The sequence below is a fragment of the Balaenoptera musculus genome, chromosome 20 (genome assembly GCF_009873245.2).
Source record: "Balaenoptera musculus isolate JJ_BM4_2016_0621 chromosome 20, mBalMus1.pri.v3, whole genome shotgun sequence".
In the NCBI taxonomy this organism is placed as follows: Eukaryota; Metazoa; Chordata; class Mammalia; order Artiodactyla; family Balaenopteridae; genus Balaenoptera; species Balaenoptera musculus.
In genome coordinates, this window is record NC_045804.1 from 19,240,891 (window position 1) to 19,258,266 (window position 17,376).

Sequence of the window (17,376 nt, forward strand, 5' to 3'; positions counted from 1 at the left end):
CTCCTCCCTCCCCTGGCCGTGTGAGCCTCAGTAAGTCCTCTTCCCCTCCCACTCATGCTTATGGCGGGGAGAAGGAAGCAGGAAGATTCCTCTGAAGACACAAAGGCCAGGAGGAGATGCAGCCCTCCAAGGCAAGGAAGAGAAGTGAAAACAGGGGAGGAATTCAGAGGAAAGGGCTGGGCACCCCTTGGGACTCTGGCTTCTATATGAAGCCACTGCTGAACTGACCTCCTCCCTGGCTGTGTCACAAGCTATCCCTCTGCCAGCCCAGCCTGGCTGAAGCCCAGAGGTGTAAGTTCTGTCTGAGGACCAGCCAGGCGAAGTCCCAGAGCAAAATGCTGCTCTCTGGCCGGCTTGCTGCCTCTGCCGGTTCCCCGCCAGCCCCTCCAGCTTGCTCTGCTGGAGGCGGCAGGAAGAGCAGAGGTCCCAGGGGCCCTCCCACCATCCAGGCAGAGGGTTGGACTGATGCTCCACGCTGCCCCCTCTCCGCCCCCTCCCGGAAGCAGAGGCCAAACTCAGGGGAAATAGGAACACACTGTCCTTTATTTGTGTTTCTCAGAATACTGTACAAAGGGAGTAAAAATCCTATTCACACTTTGCTTAGAAAGATTTTGAGGTCAAAGTTCCTTATGATACGTGGGGCGGGGGTTGGGGGGACCAGGACGCAGAAAAAAGGGCCAGTGACGCCGCCACTGCCACTGCCACTGCTCCCTCAGAGCCCTGGCACCCACACCTTCTCAGAAGTAACACGGACCCCAGTCAGGCTGGGGAGGGGAGAAGGCGGCTCCCCTCCAGCCCACGAGCAGGCTCCTCCCCGCCCCTGCAGGTCACTCCCTGCACCTGCCGCTGTCCCGCTTGACAGGGACCATGCGGGACTCTGCAGCCCACCAAACCCGTTTGGAGGTGGCCTGATGGCCCCATAGGTACATGCCACACAAGAGGCCCCGCCCCGGCGCAGTCTGCACGAGGAGGTTACCGGGTGAAGGGCTGCGGAAGGGCCCCACCATTCGTCATTTCTGTCCCATGTCCCCGCGGCCCTCACACCACTGCAGACACGGGTGTCAAACTGGACCTGTGCTTACGATGACGCACAGGCCCCTTCCACCCATCTCCACGCCCTCATGCCAACCCAGGAGCAGCCTCCCTTCCCATTACCCCCACCATGCTGTGGGTAAGTGACCCCTCCAAGCCTGCCCCCTTCCCTGACCACTTCCCAAAGAATGAGGTTGGGTCTGTTCCTCCCCCCGCGTCTTACACGAACCCCCGCTGCTATACGGCCCCGTTCTTTTCAGTCTCAATTCACCCTCCCCACCCCTGCCCCCAGCCCCCTCCCCACCTCCACCAGGGACAGGGGGCTGCAGCCCTGGCCCCCCACCTCTGGGACCAGGCCATGCACACCCAGCCCCACCCCCCACATCTCTTTATCCTCCCCACCCGCACCTAGTACCCCAGGGGGGCTGTACGGGAGCTGTCTGACTTGAATTAGACAATTCTCTACCCGGAGGGATAAGGCCCTGTCACACAACTGCTTTCGTATATATAAGCACACACTAAGTGTCATCCTAAAGACTTAAGAATTAAAGTGAAACAAACTAGAAGCTGTACCGTTCCCTCTGCCCTGCTCACAGGGGTTAAAGTGCTTTAGCAGGCCCAGGAGGAGCAAGCGAGCAGGGGGCTTCCCTGGCCCCTCGTCCCAACCTCACAGGTCTGTGTTCAGCCCAGGAGCCCAGCCCATTCCAGGAGCACCCCCATGAGGCGAAAGGAAAAGATCAACAAAATCAGAAGGGGTCAGAGCCCCAGGGGGGCCCACCCCAAACTACTTCAAGTCTGCTACTGCGGGAAGTGAGGGGGAAACTAGGGCCCAGAGGCGCAACCCCCATCTCTGGCGGTACCCAGCGGCTCCTTCTGTCTTCAGCATCACAGCACAGGCTTCTACCCCTCCGCTGCCATCCCAGGCAGGGGAAGGGGCTGCACCCTCAGTACTTATTGATTCCAAAAATCCGGACTCCATGGAGCTGGGGCAGCTTGGGGATGAGCACGCTCATCAGCGACACGGTGTTGAGGATGAAATGCATCTGGTCGTACTTGGTGTAGAAGCTGGTGAGGAAGTACCTGGTGGGGAAGGTGGGGGCAGGTATAAGACTCTGTTTGGAAGACCCCTTTCTCCCTCACTCCCTGGTCGGGGGAGGCAGATTCCTGACAGCCGAGGAGTTATGGGAAAGACCCCCCCGGAACAGAAGTAGGGTGGCAAGAACCGCGCAGCTAAAGAAGCCCCTGCTGACCCGGTCCCCTTGCTCTACCCCAAGCCCATGGGCCAAACTCACTGGCAGGAAGAAAGCCCCAACCGAGGAAAGATAGGACCAGGGAGGCACAACCTGAGCCCAGCATAAGACCCAGGGACACCCCAACTTTCCTTCCTTTGCTCATTCCTACGCCAAGAGCCACAGCTGGCGAGGGGTTTAAGCCTCGCAGGGCCCCAGGGTCCCCCAGGCCTTGGCCTTCCTGCTGGCGTCCCCCTCTCCCCAAGGCACTCACAGCACGATGGGTGTGATGGTCAGGAATTTCCGAGATGCCGTGAACTGGACTCCATAGTCCATTTGCTCCCAGTGGGTGAGCAGCCTCGCCTTGCCCTGGTCCGGGGTCTCAAAGGGGGTCCCCTTCACCGTGTGCAGGAAGATGTACATGCCCTGGAGGGAGGGGCCTTTGTTAGAGGACGCAAAAGGCCAAAGGCCCTCCAGCTCAGCTCCTCCACCCGAGTCACAGACGTGGGCTCCTGGTGATCTGGAGCCCCCTCTGCTGGGCAGGGGGGATGTGGGCTGGAGGTCAGGCGGGAGGAGCCGGGAGCCTGGCCAGAGAATAAGGGGACCCACCGGGTGAGAGGGCAGGCCTGGCATGAGGAGAGCTCCCGGGGGGAGGTGTCAGCCACAGAACCAGCATGGAGACGCCACCCCTCCAGCCCAGGGCTAGGCTCCCTGTGCCTGCCAGCTGGCAGGGGGCAAGCAGATGGGAAGGAACGAGGCCCCTGCTTGCCCACCACAAGAATACCAGGGAGCAAGCAGGTAGTGAGGCAGCAGAGAGGGGCAAGAGGGAAAGATGCTCTGAGATCCTAACTCGGGAAAGAGGCATTTCTGCCCCAGGCTAGGACCTGGGTCCTCTGGACTCTTTAGGGCCCTTAGTTCAGCTCTCCATGGCCCATCTTCCAGGTCCACAAGTCACCCCATCCTAGAGGTGTGGACATATCTGCAGATTTTATTCCAATAAAGAGGAGTGGGGCAGAAAGAAGAGGGTGGGGTCTGGGCTCTGGTGACAGGTGCCGTCAGCACGTCACCCTGACATCTGGCCCACGTCTGGCGGGCTCCCACACTCCCCAGCCCCGCCAAAGGCAGGCAGCAGCAGGCCCTCACCATGTTGTGGATGAGGTTGGTGAGGGTCCAGACGACGGGGACGCTCACGAAGGGGATGCTGAGCAGCACGACGTGGAGAAGCCCGATGGCCAGCACGTAGGACAGCCAGATGCCGCGGCTGTTCATCACCCGCGTGTTGGGGTTCACCTCGCTGTGTGCCGTTCCCACGTTCATCCTGCTGCCCCTCTCCTGCCACTGTTCTGCAAACAAGCAGCACAGGTGAGACAGGCCACACCACTTTCCCTGCCCGCTCACACCCGCCACATCCTGCAGGGAAAGAGGCTCTGCTCTCCCCCAAGAGCTCCAAGCAGGTCTACCATTTTGATTCTCAAGCGAGGAGGCCAGAGAAAGTCCGTGTAGACTTAACTCTATTCACTTCTCACTGCTGGGTTGGGATAAACACCAGGCTGCTCCGCACACAGTCCAATCAGGACGGTGCCCTTCCAGGCACTGGGACTGCCTGGGTGGATAGGTCACCAAGAGGCATCGAGCCCCAGAGTAAAGAAACCACTGCCCATCCCGCAATCTCACCCCCCAGAGGGCCCTCTTCCCACGAAGCCCAGGGGAGGGGAGAAGAGGCCTGTGCCCTAAGAATCACTCAGCATAACCCCTGCTGGACTCCGTCTTGCTGAGGGTCTGACATAAGACATCTCCACCCCTGAGCCCCCCGCCCTCCCGTTAGAAGGAATAAAAGGAGATGAGAACAGTCAGTAGTGGATAAAATATTTGGGGGTCATTGCTTCTACCCATCTCCCCTAATTCTCCAATCCTGGGTCTGACTGGCAGGGTAGAAAGAGAGGGAAAGGGAAGAAAAGAGAAAACAGACTAGAGACGTACTTTGCCCAGACCTGGAAGCTGCCTTCTTGGTGACACAAAACAACCCATCCAGATGTTTTATCCATTTGGCAGCCACTCAGGCTAACCCTCGTGATGCCACCCATTTTGCTGCCAAACTACCAGGGCCCTTTTCCCCACCAGAGGAGAGGCAAGGATAGAGAACATAGCCAACATCCACATACCTCTCCCAGGGATACAAAACCACACCTGTGGCCTCTCTCCTGCCCCCCCCCCCTTTTCTCTCTGCCCACCCATCCTCACCTGGGCCTCCTTTCCCAGCACCTGTTTCCAGGTGTAAGTTAGCACCATGCCTTCCCCTGCCCAGCTCTAAGGGCAGAAGCCCTGCAGCAGGAGGAACCAGGAGGGCTGCCCTTGATGCCCATGAAACAGTGCAGCCCAGCTGCATTCCTGGATGCAGGTAAGGAGGGGAACGAGCAGCCCCGTGTCCAGAGCTCAGCTGTCCCCAGATCCCTGAGGGCCCTGTGACCAGCAGGAGGTGGGGACAGATGACACCTTTGTACTTGCTCTCCTCCCTAGCTGAGGGAAGATCCTGCCTGACAAAGACCCTAAGGTCATCACCATGATAACAGCCCCATCTTTCCTGGGGATACAGAAAGGGGTCCCAGATGAGGGCATCCTGGAAGTGCCCAGAAGGTCACCTCCCTCACCCTGCTGCAACAAACCCCCTCAGAATCAGTTGCCCTCTATCTCTGGCTAGGATCACAGAGTCTGCATAGGAGCCGATTCTCAAGAATCAGTTCCCTACTTCCAGGATAATGGGAACAAGTTTCCTCCTTTCAGATGGCTCCAAGCTTAAAGACCTCAGGGGAAATGTGACCCACAACACACTTTCCCAACATACAAACATACATGAGACGGCCCAGGGTGCATCCAAAAGTAGTGACGCTCCTGGGGCCCACCAGCTCAACCCATTAGGCTGGATCACTGGGCCTAAGAGAAACCCAAGGAAATTAGAAAACCAAGAGTGACTCAGTTGTTTACCTTCCCAGGGCCTTAGGGCTTCAGTTGCCCTAACAGAGCTCCTGGGACACCTACTGCACAAAAGCCTCCACCTGGTGGACAGGCGGGTCGGGGAGACTGGCTAGGAAGTGAGGGCTCTGAAGGACTTCATTACTGACGAAGGAGAGAGAAAGAATTCCCCAAGTCGACCAGAAACTGCTGCCCCTCCCCACTTCTCCCTAACCTAGACCTACAAGGGTGTAGGAGTAGCTAGACCTCTAGCCCTCCCTAGTGTTTTGTCCAGGAGTGCTAAGAGCCTTGCTGAGTTCCAGATCATCCTACACTCCTTTCTGGCTGTATCAGGGCATCCAACGAAGCCTGATGAGTCTAGGAGGGGCCCAGACCTATGACTTAAATGATGCCCTGGGAAGCTTCTTCCTGCAACCTGAACACTAAGTGCCCTGAGAGCAAAACATCTCAGGAGCCCGCCCCCTCAAAAGAGGCCCCACCTCCAAAAAAGAAAAAAACAGAAGAGGTCAATAAACTAAGAAAAAGACTGGCAGCAAGAAGCACTCTTGAGACTTTTGTGTGACTAAGGGTACACATCACCTCTGCTAGTGAAATAACCAACTGCCCCTGGCCCAGAAGGGGAGAGAGAAATGGAGAGAAGAAGCTGTTGGAGATAGAGTAGGCGCACAGCAGCGGAGCCTGAAAAGTTCTGCTGCCACAGCTGGCAGCTGGCAGGTGGCTGCCTGTGTCAGTCCCTGATGTGGTTTCACAACCTGCCTCAAACCAGAGCCTGCAGCAGCTTTGTTCTGTTAACTACTTTCTTGCTGGTAACTCTTTCCTACTCCTTCCCTCCCTTCCCCTCTGGCTCCGTATACAAATATCTCTGCCTAGCGGGTCTGTCAGACACCTAAGCCGAGGCCACAGTGCCAGCAGTCAGGTGAGAGCTTCCTAATCTCTCCCCCAAGTAAGGGCAGCAAATCTTTCGCCTTCTGGGTTGAGGAGCACAAAGCATCCGAGCCCGCAACCTGGACCCCAACGGGGAGTCCCTGGCAGCACGCCACAGTGCCATTTTCATTCCGCCCACCCCGCAACCCGCAGGGCCACAGTCGTTCACCTCGCAGCTCCGGCTCTGCCTCCCGGACTCGGGGTAGCGGTGGGAATGGAAAAACGGCGAGTACAGGAGGGAACCCACACTAGCACGGGGAGAGGGTGAAGAGAGGAGGCGGAGTTCTCACTATTGTTGGGGTGTTCTGAGTGGGACTTCAAGCCGAAGTGGGGGGTCTCCGTTCCGTTCCCCAGCCTGGGACCTCGCACTCGGAGCCTGGCCCGGTCCGGAGCCCCACCCCCACCCCCACGCGTTCACCCAGCCCTGGAAGCGAACAAACCTTTATCCCCGAAGCCCAGCCTCTCCCCGCCCCCCACCCCCAGACAGAGCACTCCTCCTCTACGCCCCATCCCGGGCCTCCCGCCCGCACTTTCCCCTTTGGGCATCCCTTCGACTGATGCACGCCCCCCCCCCCCCCGCCTCGGCTAATGCACTCCCTCCACCTCCGCTCACCCTGTCCCGGTCCCCTCCAGCCACGGGCGCCTCCCCAGCAGCCCCTACCTCCTTTCCCGTCCCGCCTCTAGCCCCAGGAGGCTCCTGGTTTGGCCACTTCGAGACCGCCCGTCCGAGCTCACCGTGCGGGGCCGCAGCTCGAGGCACGGGAGGGTTGCCCGGGGGCGAGGGCCGCTGCTGCTCCAGCAGCTGTAATAAGCCGCGGCGGCAGCCACCCCGCTGGCAGCTCCGGCCGAATCAGCGCCCCGCGCCGGCCCCCATTACGTCACCGCCCAGCGCCGGCCCGCCCGCCGCCTCCTGGGAGTTGTAGTGTTTTTTTTTTTTTTTTTTAAAACCCTGCTCCAGCCCAGGCCTCGCTGGGGCCGCACGCAGCTTTCAATAGCAAGAGAAACAAAGATCAGATGGTATCGCTTTGGCGCATAGCAATGCCTGATTCGGCGTCTGCGCGCTGCATGTGGGGTTTACTCTTGCCCGGTTTTGCTGGCGAGGAAATTTGGAGTTTTAAGTAACTTGCCACAGCCCCCCGCTGGGTCCCCCCCAGAAATTCTGACCTCAAGTCAGAGTTTTTCATCTACACCTCGCTGTCTCTGCCCTGGCCCTCCAGAAACCGACTGGCTCAGCCGGTGCTGGACCCTCCTGGAAGAGGGTTTTTCACAACGTTGGTTAGGATGAGAGTCTGGAGGGCAGAGAACTCAGTCCACAGCCTGTGTGCTCCTCAGTTACACCTGACCCAGGCTGGCCTGGGCCAGGTCATATCCTCGGCCTCCCCACATTAGAAGTTGGAAGAGGACTTGGGAAGACGACCTGATGAATAGCCAAGACCCTGAATCCCAGCCACAGGTCAGCTGTTTGGCTTTGGGTGGGAGGCTCTCAGATCTGCACTTTTCACCTCTCCATGCTGTAAAGGCAAGGGCACAGATTTTCCTGTCAGGTAGACTTAGCAGGCACTGTTTCACCAGCAGTGTCACCCTGGGCAAATAACTTGTCTTAATCTCCAATTCCATACCTGTGAAAACCTACCTCCGAGGTTGTGGGAATTCAAAAGAATGTATGTATAGCAACTGTTGCGTGGTAGGAAGCTATTGCTGTAGGAGGTTGAACTAAATGGCTCTTGAGGTCTCCTGGGTCACTCCCACTCTCCATGTCACCAAGAGTGCCTTGTTTGAGGAGTTTCCACTCCCCCGACCCAGCTTCTAAGTCCACTCTATGCACAACAGGGCTGGAGTAGCAGGATCAGGTGATGTCATGACACGCCAATCTGACTGGCTGTAAACACACACTGAAGGTGAGGAGACAAAAAGGAGAATGCTGGCCCAGGGAACCTGGGGAGCACTCCTCTGTGACCTCACCCACCCTCCCCAGGGGGCTGCCAGGGAACAGCTGTCACAAAGCAGGAGTGGGGCCCCCAGAGGCACCTAGTGGGCACCAAGCAGGTGGATATCTGAACCACTCATCACAGGAGAACAGGCAGCTTCTCGAATATTTCCAGGGCCAGTAGCCCAAGAGCACTCAGCCCAAGACCTAAATAGTCACCCCAGAATCTGAAAATTTTTTACCTGTGTCTTACAGAAGTTCCTGCTGGTTGGGAGAGGCCCCTTTCCTTACAGTCAGCCTTGTGAAGAAATAAGCAAAAACTGAGTGTTGTCCTTTCCTTAGAAGCCTCCCCGGTATTGAGGCAAAAAAAAAAATGTCTCTTATTTTTCCCAAAGTGAGCCTACTTGTCTCCTTCGACTTTTCTCTGGGATTCTTCCGTCTTCCCCGAAGTTGATCAAGCTCTCTGATCTTTGCCAGTTTCCTCACTCTCTGTGAAGTCCAGTGACCCAGACTGGATCCACGTCTCAAATAAGGGTCTGACTAATGCATAGTCTTAACAGAAAGATTATTGGACATGCCATGCCCTATTAATAGCTCCTGTTATCAAGGGTTTGTTTTGTTGGGTTTTTTTTTTTTTTCACAACGGGAATGAACAGAGTACTGACTCACTCTAGGTTTGTGGTAAATTGTGGCTCGCTTTCTGCTTAATTTAGCCTGAGTCCGTGTCATCATCTTTCTCCTCTAGCTCTCTGCCTTCATAATTACCATGTCTTCACCAAACATCCTTCAGCCTTGAATAGGCCTAAGTACTTAGAATGAGTGACAGCACTCTTGTGTGGTGCTGGGGATGCATAACCCCTTGGACAAACACTTGGTGATCTGTGCCAAGAGGCTGAACAATTGTTCAGGCCTCAGAGCCATGACTCCATTTCTGGTAGCATATTCTAAGGAAGTACGTACCATGCACTATGTGTGAAGATCTTTATTCCAGCATTAGTTATAACAATGGAAAACTGAAAGCAACCCAAATGCCCAAGAAAAAAATTATTGTACTATATCCATTGGGTGGCATAGTAGGAAGCCATATAATAAGCAGTATAGGAAAATGTTTGCTAATTTAGATGAAAAGATCAGGATACAAAATAGCATGAGCTGGGAGTTCCCTGGCAGCCCAGCGTTTAGGACTTGGGGCTCTCACTGCCATGGGCCCAGGTTCAATCCCTGGTCAGGGAACTAAGATCCCACAAGCCCTGCCCCACAGCATGGCCAAAAAAAAAAAAAAAAAAAAAAATAGCCTGAGCATTCTCCAGGGGTGCAGTCAACAAAACAAACACAATTCCCTCATTAACAAATAAACTGGAAGAAAAAAAGGAAAGGGAGAGACTTACACTTAAAAGAAATTAAGCAATCTGTCAACCAAAAGCCTTATCTGGGTCCTCATTCAAGCAAACCAACTTTTAAAAAAATATATATTTTATTAAATTATTGAGGAAATTTGAATACTAACTATTCAAATTGATGATCTTAATGAAATATACATTTTAAGGCATGATATGGTGCTGTGGTAATTTTTTCGATAAAAAAACCTCGGGCTTCCCTGGTGGCGCAGTGGTTAAGAGTCCGCCTGCCAGTGCAGGGGACACGGGTTTGAGCCCTGGTCCGGGAAGATCCCACATGCCGCGGAGCAGGTAAGTCCGTGAGCCACAACTACTGAGCCCGCGTGCCACACTACTGAAGCCCCTGTGCTTAGAGCCCGTGCTCCGCAACAAGGGAAGCCACCGCGATGAGAAGCCTGCTGCACCACAACGAAGAGCGGCGCCTGCTCGCCGCGACTGGAGAGAGCCTGCACAGAGCAGCGAAGACCCAATGCAGTCAAAAATAAAATAAATACATTAAAAAATAATAATAATAAAATAAATAAATAAATAACCTCCTTATCTTTTGGAGATAAATACTAAAATATGTGTGGATGAAATGATATGATGACTGGATTTGCTTCAAAATAATCTGGGCTGCGGATGGAGGAAGGGAATAAAAGAAACAAGTTGGGCCATGAGGTGATAATTATTGAAACTGGGGGATGGGAACATGAGATTCCTTATATTATTTTCTCTGCTCTTTTGTGTTTGAAATTGTCCATAATAAGTTTTTATAAACCTGCATATACATTAACGATTATGATGAGACAAAATAGAGTAACACTGGTAAGATCCTGGCCCCAGACTGCCAGGGTTCAACTCCCATCTCCTGTAGTTACCAGCTGTGTGACCTTAGGCAAGTCACTGAACCTCTCTGTGCTGCAGTTCCTAAAAATGAAGGATGTTAATGATCATGGTGATACCCACCTCATGTTGTTGTGAAGATTAAATGGGTCATTAAGTGTGAAGCATTTAGAACAATTCCTGGCACATAGCGAGTACTCTATATATGTATCAACTTTTGTTAATCCGTTCCACATTTGAGTGATATTTGAGCATCTACTTTACTAGGCTGTGGAAATTCAATAAAATAAAAACAGATCTTGTGTTAGGACGGAGGGGTTGGGGATGATCTTTTTCATTCTCTAGTTTCAAACTTTGTGTAATGTGAGATTATTCGTTTTAAATTTTTTATGAAAACTGTTTGTGTTTTTAAAACAGAGTGAGTCACCTTTGCAGGCTCTCCCTGCCCTCTGGGAGCTCCTTAGTCTGCTCAAGTAGACGTGTTCCCAGCCTTGGGGTATTTCCATCTGGCAGGGTGGTGTGGCCTCTGTGTGCCATAGATACACTGTGTGGGCCAAGATAGCAAACACGGGCAGGGTAATAAGCTGGGAGTACATTCCTGGGGTGATGGTAGTGGTGGGAAGTGAGGAGGTGGGGCATCAAGAAACAGAGCCCCTTCTTCTGACCCCTGGGGGAATGAATGGCACCCCTCCATTCTTACCACCTCCTACTCCGCTCCAATTCATTCCTGCTACCCTCCGGCTCCCCCCCCACCTCACCTCCCTCCTTCCCGAAGGGGAGGTTTTGAGGTCACACCCAGAGCAAGCGCGAGGAAGCAAGGAGCTGTTTATTTCATTGGCAGTTGTCTTCATTTGGGTGGGGGTACCCTGGGCATGTAGTGGCAGCGGAAGGGAGGGGGCAGTGATGTGGAGCAGACAGAGCGCTGAGTGACAGCCACCAAGCTGATGAGAAGCAGGAGGAGGTGCCGGGACGGGCGGCGGTGCCAGTGGGCGCCCTGCTCTCCTCCCCTCGCCCGGCCCTGTGGTTAGCTATTTTGTGCTGCAGAGGGAAAGAGCCATGCCTGCCAGGGCCTCCAGGGCCAGAGCCCAGGCCAGAGAACCAGAACCTCCCTCTGGGAACCAAGAGCGGGCTGTTCTTTAGGAACTCCTCAATCTGCATATGCTCTGATACAGACAATTGAGATTTTCTCTCGTGAAATAAAAACAGTTTAGAAGGGGGCTTCCATGGTGGCGCAGTGGTTAAGAATCTGCCTGCCAATGCAAGGGGACACGGGTTCGAGCCCTGGTCTGGGAAGGTCCCACATGCCGCGGAGCAGCTAAGCCCGTGAGCCACAACTACTGAGCCTGCGCGTCTGGAGCCTGTGCTCCGCAACAAGAGAGGCCGCGATAGTGAGAGGCCCGCGCACCGCAATGAAGAGGGGCCCCCGCTCGCCGCAACTAGAGAAAGCCCTCGCACAGAAACGAAGACCCAACACAGCCAAAAAATAAATTAATTAATTAATTTAATTAAATTTTTTTAAAAAAACAGTTTAGAAAACTGTAAATATTACAGATCAAAAGGGCAATGTATATAAAAACAGAAGCTTCAAGAAAAGCTCCCCTCACATGCTTCCAGTCGCATTTCTACCCCTAGCAGGCCCCACCTCTTTAGAAATTCTGGGCGGTCACTGCCCCAGATCAGCTTCCTCCTTCTCCTCCTAACACAGCTCCTCCTTCAGTGGCAATCACAGCCAACATTATCAGCGTTTGCTGTGTTCCGGGCACTGGGCAAAGGCTTTTACATACATAAGCTCTCTTAATCTTTAAAACGGCCCTGCAAAGTAGGTATTTTTATTATCTCCACTTTACAAATGAGGAAACTGCCGTACAGTGAGTTTAAATATTTTGCCGAGGGTCACACAACTAGGAAGTGGCATTTCTCCCAAAAGTCAATCCTGGACACAAACACTCCTCCATCCATGTGTCCCTCATGTTTCCACAGGTGCCTTGTAAAGACTTCTCTCCTACACTGAGGGCGCTGTATTTAAGTTATCTGTTACACATCCTCTTCCCCTGGAGGCTGCTTGCTTCATATTTCTTACTCATATTTGCATTTCCTGCATATACTGGGTCCTCAGTAAACGTTAGCTGAGGGAGGTAATAGACCCATACATCCCAAACTACAGTCACACCAAGCCCCTAACCATTCTCAGAACACACCTTACTCTTTCTTGCTCTTGTCTCAGCCTACAATGCCTTTGTCCATCTGGTAGACTCCTACTTGTCCCGCAAGGCCACCCCTCACCTGTCACCTTCTCTGTGAAGGTTTCCCCAACTGTCCAAACAGAATCCACTGCTTCTCCTCTAGGCTCCTCTGACGCCTGCAAACACCTCAACTAGAGCCCACCCCTAGGCTATCAGGGGGCTGTGTTTGTGCACACATCCATCTTCACCGTTGTCTGGGGGCTGTTCTACTTCTCTCTGCATCCCCAATGCCTAAGGAGCCCAGGAGGTGTGTGTTGAACAAATGAGAGAGTACATCGGAGGATGGGAGCAGGAGGTGTATACACCCTTGTCAGTTTCCACAAGGAACAGGCATGGCAGAGGCCTTTGCTGCCCCTCCAGCCCACACTGCCTAGGAGACTGGCATTAGATGGGTCCCTGGCTGACATGATGGGTAAAGTAGCCAGCCCTCCTGCTTTCCTTTCAATCCCCCTCTACCCATGCTGGATCTGGGATGGTAGATCCCATGATGGGGCATGGAGTTACTCCCCTTGGAGGAAGGAGTTGTGACTCAGTCCGCCCAGGGTCGGGGCCTGAAGGACCTACTTTCTGGGACCCTGAACTTGGGAGCCAGGCCCTGACATGCCTCAGCCTCTTCCCTGCCCCACCATCATAGACACATTGAACATCAGGCTGGCAGGGATCTCAGAGACCATGAGGTCCAGAGAATCGAAGGCCCAAGGGAATTGGGAAGGGATGTGCCCAGTGGCACAAATGTCTGATGATCTTGGGCTCCTCCAGGCATAGCTCCTTCAGTCCCATGCTCTGGCGTCCACCAGGCCCTCATCACCTCCCACCTGGACTGTTGCAGTAACTGGTCTCTCTTCCACCAATACATCCCCCACACAGCCAGCAACATGATCCAAGTATCAAAGGTAATTTAAAAACCCTTCAATCGGGCTTCCCTCGTGGCGCAGAGCCCATGCTCCACAACAGGAGAAGCCACTGCAGTGAGAAACCTGCACGCAGCAACAAAGACCCAATGCAGCCAAAAGTAAATAAATAAATAAGTAAATAACCTTCAATCCATCAGCCATGGAACCAAGTCCTAAATCTTACATGGTGTATAAGACCACAGGGATCTGGTCCCTTTCCACTTTAACTGCAGCCTTTGACACCACCCCTTCTGCTCTACTGTCTAGGAGAAGCCAAGCCTTCTCATGCTCCCTTGACCCTGCACATACTCTGCTGCTTCACCTGATGAACTGAGCCTTAAAGACCCAGCTCAAATGCTACTCCTTGGTAAAGCCTTCCTTAATATCTTGGAAAAGTTAGTGTATCAGGTAGGAATGCTCTCAGTTAAAAGCAACAGAAAACCCAAGCCAAGGAATTTTTGTGACCCTAGGTTGCCATCAGAATCTCTTAAGGATCTTTAAAAAGTCCCATCACTGTACACATGCCAGATCAATGTAATCAGAATCTCTGAGGTGGACCCAGGCATCCGTAATTTTCAAACCTCCCATATTCGAATGTGCAGCCAAGTTGAGAAGCACTGAATGAAGCAGGAGATTATTTTTCTCACATAGTGAGTCCAGAGGTAGGCGGTTGCCTGTGTCGGTTGAGCGGCTCAGCAATATCCAGGCCAATGTCTCAGTGATACTCTTCACCTTTCCTTTCGGCTTTGCTGCCTCAAGGTCACAAAAGACTGTAGTTGACCCTTCATGTTCAAAGCCTGAAGAAAGCTGTACGGAGAAGGGGAGGGCCCAAACCATCCTCTTTTATGAGCAAATCAAAGACTGTCCTAGAAACCCCTTTAGCAGACTTCTGTTTAGACGTCATTGGTCACAGTGGACCACGCCCAGCTGCCAAGGTGACTGGGAAAGTGGACGAGATTTCTGACAAACTGAGAGGACCAATAAGCTCTGTCATGAGGGACGGAGCACATTGCTACTCCCAGAACAGTGTGTGTTATCAAGGAAGGAGCTTAGGAATGGATACTGAAGGGTGGCAGAATACACCACCCCAGAGGCTTCCCTGGAGGCGCAGTGGTTAAGAAGCCGGCTGCCAATGCAGGGGACACAGGTTTGAGCCCTGGTCGGGGAAGATCCCACACCCCGCGGAGCAACTAAACCCGTGCGCTACAACTACTGAAGCCTACGCACCTAGAGCCCGTGCTCCGCAACAAGAGAAGCCACCGCAGTGAGAAGCCCGCGCGCAGCAACAAAGACCCAACGCAGCCAAAAATAAAATAAATTTATAAAAAAAAATACACCACTTCAAAATATGCCACTTGGGCTTAAGGATTATTTTGAGCAGATGCAAGAAGAGCATTCTAGTCTCCCCTTTTCTTCCAGAAAACAGGAGACCAAACCCCCATGTGAAAGATGCCCTCCCTGTATGGGGAGAAAAGAAACATTCTTCAATGGAGAATCAAAGCCAAGAGAATTCTGTACAAACAGGCCTTGTTAAAATAGTTTTTCCCTTCCTTTAAGCTCCCCGTATATTTTAGTCACTTCACTACAATCACTGCTCTTTATTCAACCTAGTATAAAAGTATTAATGTTTTACCACTTCCCTAGGTCTTCATTTCCTTATGAGGGCTCCCGTGTCATTTATAAAAATTTAAAAAAAAATTTTTTTTTCATTGAAGTATAGTTGATTTTTTTTTTTTTTTGGCCGCGCCACACACCTTGCAGGATCTTAGTTCCCCCACCAGGGATGGAACCCGGGCCCCCTGCAGTGGAAACGCGGAGTCCTAACCACTGGACCGCCATGGAAGTCCCATTGAAGTCAAGTTGATTTACAATGTTTCAGGTGCACAGCAAAGTGAATCAGTTACACACACACACGTATTCTTTACAGTAGGACCTTGTGTGCTTATCTTTTTGTATATGGTAGTGTGTATCCGTTAATCCCAAATTCCCAATTTATCCCTCCCCCTCCAAGACATATAAAGTGTAACGCTTTTCTACTGTTAATCTGTTTTATGGTTCTTTAATTCCCAGGCCCACCTGAAAAGCCCTACTGAGTAGAGGTAAAAATGTCACCCCCCCCCACACCCACCCCGACAACACCAAGCAGATTCTGCCACAGTGACTTAACCTCTCTCTGGGCTTCACAGCTCTGGCTTCACACATTGGTTCTGGCAGACATCACATTAAAGGCACTGTGCAGACGTGTGTCCACACGTCCATGTCTCCCTCTAGACTGGCAGTTCTTTTTTTTTTTTTCTTTCAAAATGGCACCATCCTGTTTTATTTCAGCCCTCAAACAACATAAAGAGGGTAACAACTTTCTGATGCCATGCAACTAACAATAAAGAAACGAAAAAAATATTTTATTTTATTTTTTTATTGGAGTGTAATTGCTTTACAATGTTGTGTTACTTTCTGCTGTAGAACCAAATGAATCAGCTATATATATATATATATATATATATATATATATATATCCCCTCCCTCTTGGACCTCCCTCCTCCCATCCCACACCTCTAGGTCATCACAGAACATCGAGCTGAGCTCCCTGTGCTATACAGCAGCTTCCCACTAGCTATCTGTTTTACACATGGTAGTGTATACATGTCAATGCTACTCTCTCAGTTCGTCTCAGTTCGTCTCATCTGCATCTCTTTTCCTGCCCTGCAAATAGGTTCATCGGTACCATTTTTCTAGAATCCATATATATGCATTAATATATGATATTTGTTTTTCTCTTTCTGACTTAGCGCACTCTGTATGACAGACTCTAGATTCATCCACATCACTACAAATGACCCAACTTCGTTCCTTTTTATGGCTGAGTAATAAGGGAACGAAAAAAATATTAACAACAAAAACACAGTCTTTGAAAGGTTGCTCACAGCAGTAGGTTGGCAGCATTGGCAAGTATTTCTGGCCAATGGCTTCCAACAAGAGGGGTCTGAACGAACCCCCTCAACTCAGCAAAAGAGCTCCCACATTTTCCCTCAATAGTTTACACACTCTGCGTCACACGTGCCACACCACTACACTCACCAGACTTTTGTAATTCACATCTTAAAACATGTAACTACATGTTGTGCGTAATCGCAACAAAAACTGAAAACAAAACAGTGTGGCAGAAAAGTAAACGAACCCCAATGTTTCCAGTAAGGCATCAGGGAATCACTGCTGGCTGCGCCCTTCATTTCACCAGTTTAAAGAAAAGTTTGATTTACATCTCTCAGCAAACCCAACATTCAGAAGCTTAACCAGCAGCCTCAAGTTAAAAGTTTAAAAGACAGTCCTCCCAGGGTGAGAGAGTGTCATGGACATATATACACTACCAAATGTAAAATAGATAGCTAGTGGGAGGCAGCCGCATGGGGCAGGGAGATCAGCTCGGTGCTTTGTGACCGCCTGGGGGGGTGGGATGGGGAGGGTGGGAGGGAGGGAGATGCGGGAGGGAGGAGATATGGGAACGTGTGTATATGTGTAGCTGATTCACTTTGTTATAAAGCAGAAACTAACACACCACTGTGAAGCAATTATACTTCAATAAAGATGTTAAAAAAAAAAAAAAAGAAATGAAGGCCCAACACAGCCAAAAAAATAAATTAATTAATTAATTAATTTAAAAATAAAAAGACAGTCCTCCTTTCTTTTGGTAAATGGTTCATATACAACATGAAATCAAGTTTTACTTTATAAAAAAAACTGAGTATTTTTAACAGCAAAAATATATATGTTTGTATTTCTCTTTTTAAAAAGACATTTAATAACAGTAATTCAGGAGACAGGATTTAACCCTCAACCCCCCACCCTGCCAAGCTGTCTACATGGTACAGATACATTAAGGCAAAGGCTCCTGGAGAGGCATGTCCGCCTCGGCGGTGGGCTGGGGACATGAGGGGA

The 17,376-nt window shown here is 51.6% G+C and overlaps 1 protein-coding gene across 9 annotated transcripts; it reads right to left on the reverse strand.

The window, feature by feature from the left end:
- Positions 1 to 1,382: 1,382 nt before the first annotated feature.
- Positions 1,383 to 8,597, reverse strand: ORMDL3 (ORMDL sphingolipid biosynthesis regulator 3). Of its 9 annotated transcripts, XM_036835234.1 has the most exons (6): positions 8,487 to 8,592; positions 8,325 to 8,380; positions 7,789 to 8,034; positions 3,405 to 3,604; positions 2,536 to 2,687; positions 1,383 to 2,112 (listed from the first exon to the last, which is right to left on the reverse strand). In XM_036835234.1, the coding sequence occupies exons 4-6, from the start codon at positions 3,576 to 3,578 to the stop codon at positions 1,977 to 1,979; spliced, it is 462 nt and encodes a 153-aa protein (XP_036691129.1). In that variant the 5' UTR covers positions 3,579 to 3,604; positions 7,789 to 8,034; positions 8,325 to 8,380; positions 8,487 to 8,592; the 3' UTR covers positions 1,383 to 1,976. The 9 variants fall into 9 exon arrangements, with proteins under 9 accessions (XP_036691129.1, XP_036691126.1, XP_036691127.1 ...); XM_036835231.1 differs by having other exon boundaries at positions 8,325 to 8,597; XM_036835232.1 differs by lacking the exon at positions 7,789 to 8,034.
- Between the last annotated feature and the right edge of the window lie 8,779 nt (positions 8,598 to 17,376).

Excerpts from the sequence above, each read along its gene's own strand:
- ORMDL3 (XM_036835233.1), bottom strand. The coding sequence starts at position 3,578 with ATGAACGTGGGAACGGCACACAGCGAGGTGAACCCCAACACGCGGGTG. Across the intron at positions 2,688-3,404 it reads CCAACCTCATCCACAACATG|GGCATGTACATCTTCCTGCA; the intron begins GTGAGGGCCTGC and ends CCCTCCCTCCAG. Across the intron at positions 2,113-2,535 it reads ACCATCACACCCATCGTGCT|GTACTTCCTCACCAGCTTCT; the intron begins GTGAGTGCCTTG and ends CTTCCCCACCAG.